Source organism: Scatophagus argus, chromosome 3 (assembly GCF_020382885.2).
Source record: "Scatophagus argus isolate fScaArg1 chromosome 3, fScaArg1.pri, whole genome shotgun sequence".
Lineage (NCBI taxonomy): Eukaryota > Metazoa > Chordata > Actinopteri > Scatophagidae > Scatophagus > Scatophagus argus.
This window is the reverse complement of record NC_058495.1, coordinates 24064125-24074960: the sequence shown is the minus strand read 5'-3', so window position 1 is coordinate 24074960 and position 10836 is coordinate 24064125. Positions and strand designations below refer to the sequence as shown.

Below are 10836 nucleotides of genomic sequence, written 5' to 3'. Positions count from 1 at the left end.
AAGTTCGGTTTTTCTGTTTTCTGTCTGCACGCTTTGCTCTGAGTCAGAGCATTGACTAAATACGCGTCCGGTTTCTGGAATGCACCACCGTGCTAACTGTTCTGGCACTTTTTGACTGATTTTGTGTTTTGGAAAATAAAAGGGGATTAGCTGCATTTTTCGTGGGGTTTATTCCAGCAACCTGACAAGCTGATCTCTTCAAAGGAGTCCTTGACGATGTTTTCTACAGTGAGGAAACACAAGCTGCTTATTTGTTCTCCCCTGCTTCATTGGGAGACACCGAGCTGGACGCTGGTACTTAAGCAGGGACTATGGATGACCTTAAAAAGCACCATAAAGGAAGGGGATGGACAGATTGCCTTACACGTCTTCCAGTGGACTCTTTATGTCCTCTAAGAAAAACAAACAAAAAAAACCCAATATGTATATTTTTTTTGTACTGAATGTTTGGGTTATTAACCCTTGGAGCTGTTTATTTGTTTATTATTCATTATTATTTGTTGATTGTTTAGTTGTTGTATGTACAGTATAAAGTGACTCTGTAACTGACTGGTTTTAACTTAAGTCATTTTTTATGTTTTTTTAAACATCAGAATTTTTTTGTATTAAAACTTGCTTGGATAAACCAGCGAGTCTCCCTCAAGATTTTCTCAACCTTGGGTGGAACTACTACATGTTGTTAACAAGAAAAAGAAGAAATCATCATGCAGAGTCTCAGTTGGAGGTCATCAGTGGGACTGCGTCTGATTTTATTACAAATCTACATATGTTGGAGTGGGACAAAATGGCTCCATACAGCTTGTCCAGGGCTGCTGAAATCTTCACTGTCAATGCTAAGCTAAAAGCAAATTAGTGCACACTCTGACATACTGCTACTTTAACATCAAAAGTTAAAAGGGGTTTGCAATGTGACGTACTGTAGGTGTCAGATGGGGGGAAATTTGAAATAAGTCAAAACAAAACACAGTTGGAAGAAACATAAAGAGTCGCACTTGATATTATTACATTTGCAATAAATAAAAAAATACACTAATACAATAAAACCAGGAAAATTACAATAACACAGAAGCAGAAATGGAAACATAGAGCTCCTCAGCCAGCAGGAAGCTGAAGAAACAAGTTCATTCACGATTTAATCAAGTTCCTTCTGCCGGAAGGATGAACTAAAGAAAATGTGTGGAACCTCCAACCCCTCAATATCCAAAATTCAGTACCTGTTTGGTACAGTGTCATTCTTATGGAAAGTGCATTAAAAACAGGATTTTAAAATACAATCCGCACATAAAACAAAGCGCATCCATTTACGTTCAGTTCACGAAAAAGTTTTCTCTCATTAGGTGAGTGAAAACCCAAGCAGTATTTTAGATGAACATCCATCCTATAAAAGATCTTTGATGTGAGGTAGAACTGATGTGGCAGATTTTAAAGGTGTTTGTAGCAGAACAGTTTAATTTAATAACTCTCCGCCAAGTGTTGGTGTTTAACCTGCAAGTCACATCTCAGTTCTGTCAGCATTTAAAATCAAGAAATTCAGACATTTTAAAATCAGTCTTCAACCCCAGCGGTGACTCCATAAAATATGATGGAGTTTCCATTTTTGAACGATTAAGCACAAGTGCCTTAAATCTGCTTCCTTTCCAATGGCCAGCAGGGGGCATATCCACTGGTTTCAAAATGAAGTCTGATTGCATGTAAGCTTATGGGAAAATGAAAGGATTTCAGTTTCCTTATGACTTTATGGTCGCGAGTTTCAAGTCGTCTTCATTGCAGCATGAGGTTCATTTTGTAAATTGTGGTCCTGTTTAGACTAAAACAGACAAGAAAGCAGGATCAGCTTCAGGGTGTGGCTACCGTGTCACTGAAGAGTCCCTACCTCAGTGATTTAACAGATTCTCAGTCAGATTCAATCTGGATAGCAGTGAAGCAACGTGTATCCACCCCAGCTCCACCCTCTTGTTGATATATGGTCACTGCTGGCTTCAAAAAGATGGAGGTGTTGCTTAGCAACAGTCAGCTGCGTTCAAAGTAAATGGAAAGGTGTCAGTAACTGCAGATTTGTTTCGCGAATTCACAGACCCATAACTTGAAAACGCTTTGATTAGAGTGGAGAAGTCTCTCCTACCCTGAAGTTATGACTCGACCACAGCTGGTGCACGCTGCTAGCTGCAGTCGCTACAGTGGGCTAACGTCTGCACTGACGGGTACATCGTTGGTTTGTGTATAAATAAACCAGCAGCAACATCTGGGCAAATAACACACTTTTGTTCAGTCTGAATGCGCCAAAAGATGTACAAAGAGCTGAGTGTTCTCAAGTGCGAGTACTTTGTAACATCTGAGAAAATGTCTTGGAGCTGGTGGCTGGAAAAAAACTCAATTCTGATGGTAGTTACAACCAGCACAGGTGGGACGTATTGCCCCAAATCACATTCAATCTGATAACATCAGCTTGACTTGAAAACTCCCAAAAATCTGCTGCAGTACGTTTGATATTCAAGTGAGATCCAAAGAAGTAAACTCCCTGCAGTGAAACACGAAACCATCAAGTTTCTGAGTGCTGGGCGGCTGAACGATCCTCAGAGGAAACACTGAAGGTTTTCTGTTTCTGGTGTTTGTGTGTTCTCCATGACGGCCGGCGGGCACACTGTGGTGTTACTCATCCTGACTCGGCACAAACACCAGAGCTCAGGGGTCACCGGAGCTCGTTGTCGTGGCGCTTCAGGAGAGGATTCAAATCCGTCTCAAGCTCCCTCTGCTTCTGTAACAAACCCTGAAAACGCACACACACAGACTTTGCTTTGAACATCTGTGCATGCGAGGATCCACATTTTACTGAACTTTTTGCAGACTGATTTATCAGCGTTTACAGTCAGATTGCAGTGATGTTCATGATCAGGTTTCAGGAGCTTCCTGGTCGCCCTTTTGCACAGGCTTCGAGTCTCCACAGCACATATGTGTATATGTAAGCTTCATACTAGGAATAAATTGATTTCTTGTGTGTGTGTGTGTTACCTGCCGTAGCTGGGCCAGGCCTCTCAGGATCTCCTGCTGTCGGTGTGTGTGTGCGTTACGAAGCAGCTCGGGGTGGAGGAGGGGATCCCGGTGTGAGGGAGCAGGAGGAGCCGCTGAGCTCTGAGGAGGAGCTTCTCAGGAGGACAAAGTACAGTTTACAGACAGTAAACAGAGCTGACGTCACCAGTTAGAGACGAGTGTCTTTGCGTTTGTCTAGTTCATTCATTTTATTAAAAGCTAAAATAACTTTATAGAGTTTTCTCTTCTCCAAATCAAGGGTGTGACTATTGGGCTGCAGCTGATTATTATTTTCACGATTGACTGTGCTGCCATTTATTTTCTCCATTCATCAATTAGTCTATAAAATGTTTGTCTTTAAATTAGTCTATAAGATTTGGAAAACCTGGATTACAATTCCTCAGAACTCATGTCAGTGTCTTCAGCGCGTGCTTATTTATCCATCCAACAGCTGAAGACACAAATCGTGAAAGTAGTACATCACAAGGGAAAAATACTTCACAACAAGTAAAACTCCTACAACTGCAAGTCTCTGACCTGTGTGTGGGTGAGGTGGGGGAGTGTCAGCAGGCTCCAGTGGGTCCAGGTTGAAGACTTCATCAGTCCGGATGTAAGGAATGAACTCCAGGACAGGAGGAGGAGGGGGAGGAGGGGTGGAGGAGGGAAGGGCCTGCTGACCCTGAACTCTGTGTCTGACAGCAGGGATAGGAGGAGAGCGCCCCCTAGAGGAGGCAATGGCAGGAAAAAACTGGTAAAAATACAAATAGTTAAATTCTGTTTTTGTTGCGTCGCTTCTGCTGCCAGTAAAGTTTCCAGTGAATGAACAAATAAGTTTTACTTGTTTTGTAATTGCACAGTCATTTCAGAACTTTTTCTTTGTATTCCCTGGGAAATAATTATAATGAATTAGCAGACCTATAAAAACTCTTCTTCTGTCACTTTACATTTTTTGTTTTTGTGTTTCAGGGGTTTAACAGTAAAACAGCTGCAGTCAGAGCTGCTCACCTTTCAGTGCTGACGGCTGCAGAGCTGCTGTGTCCCGTGGAAACACTCTCCCCCTGCAACAATCATCACAGGCAGTAACAAAGGTTTGGGAATCTGAATTATTGTACTGAAGAGCACTGGAAAGTTTTATTTCTCAACGGGAGGTTCTTTTACCTTCCTGGTGGGGCTGCTCCTGGTCTCCTGGGGCTGAAGAGGAGGAGGAGGAGGGTTGGTCCTGGACAGACAGGTCCTCTCCTGCAGAGCCAGGAGCTCGGCCTGCCTCCTCATCCGACTCTCCTGTCTGTTCCTCTGCAGAGAGGCCGGGTAACGTTCTGAAGCTGGAACGAACTGACGACTGGGCCTGGAGGAACGGAGTCCAGGACCAGGGGATCAGAGTAAATAGTAACTGACTATGTGACTTTGTGTGGTCTTTATTCTTGAAGACAATTTTGGAGGCTGCAGGAGACATGATCAGTTTTTAAACTGGGCACTTTACACCTGAGGTGGTTGAAGAAGGAGCTCGATTTAAACTCATTTCAGTTAAATTCAGTGAAATATATTTGTGATTCTTGCAAAAAATGAATCCCTCTAAAGAGTGATGAGTTCAGTTTAACAGATCAACTCAACCTTTTTGATCATTAGACCTTTAAGAAGAATCTTAAAGTCTTACAACAACCCTGTGTTTCCTTGTTGTTGTTTTAAAGAGAAGACAGAGAGACACAATATTTTTAAGGTTTTAGTTTTACTGTGAATTGGCTTTCATTTTATAAAAATGACCACTATGAGTAGAAATACCACACTGTAACTGTGTATTTCTACCTGTGTGTGTTCCACTCCGGCCTCCTCTTGTCCCTGCGGCTCCTCTCGGTCCTGGCAAACGCCTCGTATGGGTCCCCTCCGCCTCCTCTTCCTCCCGACAGACAGATGTTCTCCTTGCCTGTTCTCGCCGCTCGGTTCCTGCTGCTGAGAGGAGCAGCAGCAGGCAGAGGAGGAGGTGGTTGGTACTGCGCAGAGACGTGAGGAGTCTGAACTCTGTCGGCTGTGAGCGGGAGAGGAGGACAAGCTTCTGCACACGCACGCACACACACACACACGCACACACACACACACACACACGAGAACGCATGAACATTTCAACGAGAAGAATTCATCTGGGGACAAACACAGTGGCGGTAATCGATTCTGGTGTTTCACTGTACAAAAACAAGGCAGTTACTAAAGCTCTTTTAAAAACACGTGGATTCGTGTAGTCGTAGTAGTATGAGCTGGAGTCGTAGTAGTAACAGTTGAGTTACCTGTCTGTACTGCAGTATCTTTGTATGTGGAGGTTGAACTGCTGAGGTCCTCCACACACTCGTCCTGTCTGGTGACTGCTGGACACACACACACACACACACACACACACACACACACACACACACACACACTGTTAGCAGTGTGAGTGATTTTTACAACAACTTGTTAAATATGAGGATTTACTTTCTAATTTCTGATAACATATGAAGGGTTCTGAACAGACATAATATATGTCATATACAACAACATATCAGTCGCAGGGGGTATATTAAGTACTTTTACTTCTAATACTTTCCATAAATGTGGCTTGTAATGGTCTGGTGTATTTTTACGTTGTTGTACTTATACTTGAAGTAAAGGATCTGTGAGTACTTCCTAAGTGAACCAGACCCCAGGCGCGTTTCTGTAGTGCAGTTGTTTGGCTCTGTATTGCAGTAATATTGCAGTAATACTGCAGAAGCTTTGCTCACCGCTGGGCTCCGGTGTCTCCTGTTGTCTTTCATCATCGTGGTCTTTGTTTGGCTCCTCGCTCTGATGGCTCAGCTGCACGTGGAGGACAGACGTGGACACAAAACAGTTCAGTGAGTGTGTGGAGAAAGCTGTTCAGGTGGAGAATCGTGCACCGTTTTCCTGTGTGTGTGTGTGTGTGTGTGTGTGTGTTTTGCGTCCTGACCTTCTGCCTCTCCTTCAGTGTGTCCAGCTCGTAGCGCTTCTCCAGCATCTCTCTCTCCAGCGCCACCCTCCTCTCTTCCTGCTCCTCCTCCTCTCTCCTCCTCCTCTCGTCTCGCTCCCTCTGCTGCCGCCGCTCCTCCACCTGGGCCTCGATTGCTCGCTAGGGGAGGAGATGGGGGGAAGAAACACGGTAAAGTATCGAGAAAGCCAAGTCATACGAGTCCACTTGTCCCATGTCGTTGTGCCCCCCCCACTCCCTTCTTCCTACCTGCTGCTCCAGCTGTTTGAGCCTCCTCCTCTCTCTCTCTTCTATCTGGGTGGGGTCCAGCAGGGCGGTCATGGTCCTCAGATAGCTGGACAAAACACAGGAAAACAAAGCATGGAGCTCTCCTGGTTCCAGACCTCTGATCGGCTACCTACATCGACTCAAACACAGTCTGCTGATGTGCTCACTGACAGCCCCGGTTTGAAGAACAACTGAGCACAATGAGAGCTTTGTGAGCGGAATTAAGAAAAAGGGCCGTCATCTTCCTGAGTGCGAGCCAGAAAAATAACAAAGATGGGACAAGTTAACTGGAAGACATGAGTAAACTGCTGCAAAACTAGTGTCAGTGTGAAAGGAATCTTTTCTAGTAATGACTCTGCAGCTTCACTTCACTTTACTGAACTTCACTGTGAGTTTCAGCTCACGGTTTAGCGGCTCGGCCCACAATTTCACTGTTTTGCTTTAATCTCGCGGTCTCGTGGTTTTCCCCCACAGCAACTTTTTTTTTTTCTGCAGCTGTTCATACATTCATTGACCCCGCTGTACCTGGTCCTGGTCGGGTACCCGCTGGTTGTATCCACGCTGGCCCCCCCGACGCTCTCTGCTCCACAGCTGCTCATGGCCTCCCAGGCCAGGGACAGGCTGGACGAGGGCTCCCACTCCCCTCGCTCAGAGCTGTCAGACGGGGCTGGAGGCGGGGCTGACAGAGCTGCAGTCTGGACGGGAGGCCTCCTCTGGAGCGAGTCAAAGTGAGCCGCCCAGAGCTCGTGGTCCACTGCCTGCAGAGACACATTAGAAAGAAAAAAAAATCAGGAACAGAAAAGCAGATCTTTAGAGGCAGAAACATAAAATGCAGCAGCGATATTACAAGAATCTTTAACTGTGAATTACAAAATCTCTGGTTTCCACTCCGTCTCTACTGTACCTGATTCTGCAGCAGTTTCTCTCGTCTCCTTCGTTCAGTCATCTCCTCCCTCTGTTTGTCCAGCTCCTCCAGCCAGCGTCTCTTCTGCTCCTCCCTCCTATCGACATCCACCACCTCCTCCATCGGAGTGACCTCCTACAGAGTCAGCACAGGTCAGGACTTTTATTTCTTTACTTTTTTAAGAAAGGTTAATGTTTGTTTTTGTTGAGACAGTCAGGCGTGTTCATTCCCCAACACATGTTTTCAAAGCCTTTTTGTGTGAAATCAGAGGAGCAAAGTTCTTGTCATGATGCTGTTATTTGGTGTCATTCAGGTTTGATCAGCTGTGTTCACCTGGATGATGACTCAAACAAAAAGGTGGAAAAGCTGCAAAGACTTTTACTCCACAGATTTACCCCAAGTCTGAGGCTGGATCTGATGGCTGCAGGCGGCTCTCTGTAGCTGATGGAGCTCTGAACTGATAACACACTGTCTGTATCCTCCTCAGCCTGAAACAAACACACACACACACAAAAAAGATTATTAAATAACAATCTGATGAACTTTCTTACTGTCTTATTATTGATGTAAAATATTCAACACAACCTGCACGGTTGTGTTCCCACATTACATGCCTGCTGTGTCTCATGACTTGTGTCAACAGACCATGAAAAAGTGCACTTGTTCTATTTTTAACTGGGTGGGACTAACAGAAAGTTGAAGTGAAACGAGTGATAAAAAGTGAAACATCTGCTGTACCTGGAGTCTGCCAGGGGCCGAGTGCTGCTGCTGCTGCTGCTGCTGCTGCTTCAGTGCCACCTGCTCATCTAAAACACACACACAGAAAAACTTCCTTCGTTTAACACTGTGGTGGGAAATGGAGTGTTTATACAGGATCTCTTCTAAGCGGATTTGTCGTTGTAACCAATATAAATATGGGTTGCTGAGTGCGTATACCGAGCTCTCTCCTCCACTGAGCCTTTTTGGCGTCGATGGCCGCTCTGCTCTCCGACTGTCGCTCCTCCAGCCAGTTGACGAGACATCCAGACGACCTAAACAACAGTAGCAAAATTCTGCCGTAAACCACCATTTTAGAAAAACAGATTTCTGCAAACTTATTTGCACACTAGATTGTTGTACTTGTAATTTTAAGAAAATTACAAAGAATATTTATCGAGGTCAAGAGAAGCTTGATGTTTCTAACTGGAAAGTGTTGCCTAAATTCCCAGAGTCCTGTATGTGCACGGTTATCAGCTGAATATGTATTAAAATGTCTTCTTTATTTGACTGCATCCAGAAGAAACTTACTTGCTGTACTAACTAACAAATGACAGCGCTCACTGCTGAGGTGGGCTCCTCACCTACTGTCTTTACTCTGTGAGCTTACAGTCGTATCAGTTCCTCCTCCTCCTTTGTCTTCCTCTTTCCTTTTTCCTCCTCCTCCATCATCTACTGAGGATTCTGAATCTGTTTGAGAAAAAACATAAAGTTGTCCATCATACTGACAAGGAGGGAAACTGCCTGCTGTCATCCTTTCAGTGTTAAACCTATCAACCCTGACATTACCCTGGGTCCTGTGGTCCTCTGGGGGGTTTTGGCCCATCCTGGTGGTCTGCACTGTGTTGAGGATCTGCTGTAGCTGCTCAGTGGTCAGACACACCACACTGTCCTTCGAGCCTGTGTCCTCGCTGGCCAGTGGATCCTTCAGTCCTGCCTTTTCGCCGGCTTGTGTCGTACTCTTCTGAGGCTGTCCTGTTTTCCCATTGGCTCTCAGGGAGCCAACAGTAGTGCTGTGTTTGTGTCTGTCTGACTTGATCTTAAGCACAACATATCAATATGAGCTTATATAATATACGTTATCTTAAAAGTAAGCAAATGGGATGCAGGATTACTCCTTACCTTTGCCACAACTTTGACACTGCTACCTTTTTGATGCTCTTGCGTCTTGGATGATGTCATAGTGGCGCTCCTCCTCCCATTGGTTGCGGTGGTGGTGTTGGAGGTGAAGGAGGCTGCTGTTCCTCCAGCCTTGCTCTTGGTTTCTCTGTGCCTCCCTGCCTGCTGCCGGGCTTGACGCTCCTCTCCCTGCACCTCCTCCATGCAGGACGGCTGCCTGGAGCTGAGGATGTTGGCTGCTCTGGGCCTGCAGGACAGCTGCAGGGATTAAGTTTTATTAAATCAGATCAGACAAAACTATAAAACATAAAACAAGGATGGTTTTACTTTTATCTCAGCATTATTGTCTATTAGGAACATAAACACGCTGTGCACTGCAGTATGTGTAAACAAAGGCCAGAGTGTAAGGAAGTTTCCTACCTTTGCTGGATTCTTCTCAACGCCTGCAGTGGAAGAAGGACATGACAGCGAGTAGTCATGAATATCAGATCACACACACATTAATGTTCACAAATTCCTTTACAGGAGTGAAATCAGGCAATGCAAAAATTTAATGTATTTTTTATCATCTGACTAATTGATAAATCAGCTTATCATTTTTAGCAAAGTTCTCTTTTCTAAAACTGAAAGTAAGTAATTTCCCCTGGAAACTTTGGATTACACGAGTGAAAAGGTCTCACCATGACTGAGTAAAATCAGCTTGGGTTTTCCATTTTCAAGTTCAAACAGCAGGCCGTCTCTGTTCACAAAATGGGAAGATATGAGAATAAACAGCAGGAACACAACAATGTTATGTGATCACACTGAGGCAGAACACACTGACACGCATACTGTGTCACGTTGCCAGGCATTAACCCTCATACAGTGACACATGGCGCAGCACAGCAGAAGACACACAACAGGCAAACAGATTACATTTTACCACGTTACATATTTATATCCATTACTATGCGCACTATTGCTATGCTTGGCTTGTTTCAGCAGAACCGGCTTTGCTTGGTGAAAATGCAGTTTTAATGAATTTGACAGAAACTCCAAATCACACAAATAACACACCAGCCTCGTGCTTTGTCACTGAAGTGTCTGTGTTTGTGACGTTAGTCTACGTTTTATGTCAACACCCCGTCGAAACCAAACCCTTTGTCCAAAAGGCCATGCAATCAGGAGGATTTTAAGAAAATACTTTCTTCATTGTTAGCAGGAACTCTCGCTAAATTTATATCTTTATTTGGCTGATTTTGGCCTCATTTCTCATAGACCGATTACAACGAACAGCAATAACTCAGTGGGTTAAAGACTGAAGCACAGCCACAACGGCTCTTCTGCAGCAATTAGCAACAATTCGTTGTTTATATTATCTGCACTGTGCCCCGTGTGATATTTTGGTGTTTGTTCTTTGTTCAGTTTGGTCACAAGCTGCAAAATAACCCTCCTGCATTTCACTGCGACACCTTCGGCCAATATGTTAGCCTAGCCTAGCTGCTGGTAATTTGAAAAAAACACACTCACCCGAGATTCATGCCGACGGGAAATGTTTACCGAAACAGTGCGATTGTACCGGCAGCCTTACAATAAGAGAAACAGTTAAGACAGCGAATTGTGCATAATCTAATAAAAGCGTTTCCGTCAACCTCACAGATTTTTACACATTCATGAGCCAGTCACACGCCAGTTCCTGGTTGTTGCATTGTGTACGTTGGTTGCTGACAACGACCAAGAACGGCTTCACTGGTTGGTAAATTCTTTTTCGCTGGGAAATTAACAGCCAATCAAATGTGTTCATTTGGACGTT

General features: G+C 44.6%; 1 protein-coding gene across 2 annotated transcripts; it reads right to left on the bottom strand.

Moving 5' to 3' along the window:
- Positions 1 to 979: 979 nt before the first annotated feature.
- On the bottom strand, positions 980 to 10767 carry ccdc66 (coiled-coil domain containing 66). Of its 2 annotated transcripts, none has more exons than XM_046384907.1 (21): positions 10554 to 10767; positions 9725 to 9783; positions 9465 to 9487; positions 9048 to 9302; positions 8715 to 8964; positions 8510 to 8615; positions 8106 to 8200; positions 7908 to 7975; positions 7565 to 7657; positions 7170 to 7304; positions 6791 to 7023; positions 6248 to 6332; positions 5981 to 6139; positions 5778 to 5850; positions 5307 to 5384; positions 4831 to 5077; positions 4186 to 4372; positions 4033 to 4085; positions 3565 to 3749; positions 3010 to 3140; positions 980 to 2767 (listed from the first exon to the last, which is right to left on the bottom strand). In XM_046384907.1, exons 1-21 carry the CDS (start codon positions 10562 to 10564, stop codon positions 2690 to 2692), a joined length of 2604 nt encoding a protein of 867 aa, XP_046240863.1. In that variant the 5' UTR covers positions 10565 to 10767; the 3' UTR covers positions 980 to 2689. The 2 variants fall into 2 exon arrangements, with proteins under 2 accessions (XP_046240863.1, XP_046240865.1); XM_046384909.1 differs by having other exon boundaries at positions 5307 to 5381.
- Positions 10768 to 10836: the final 69 nt, after the last annotated feature.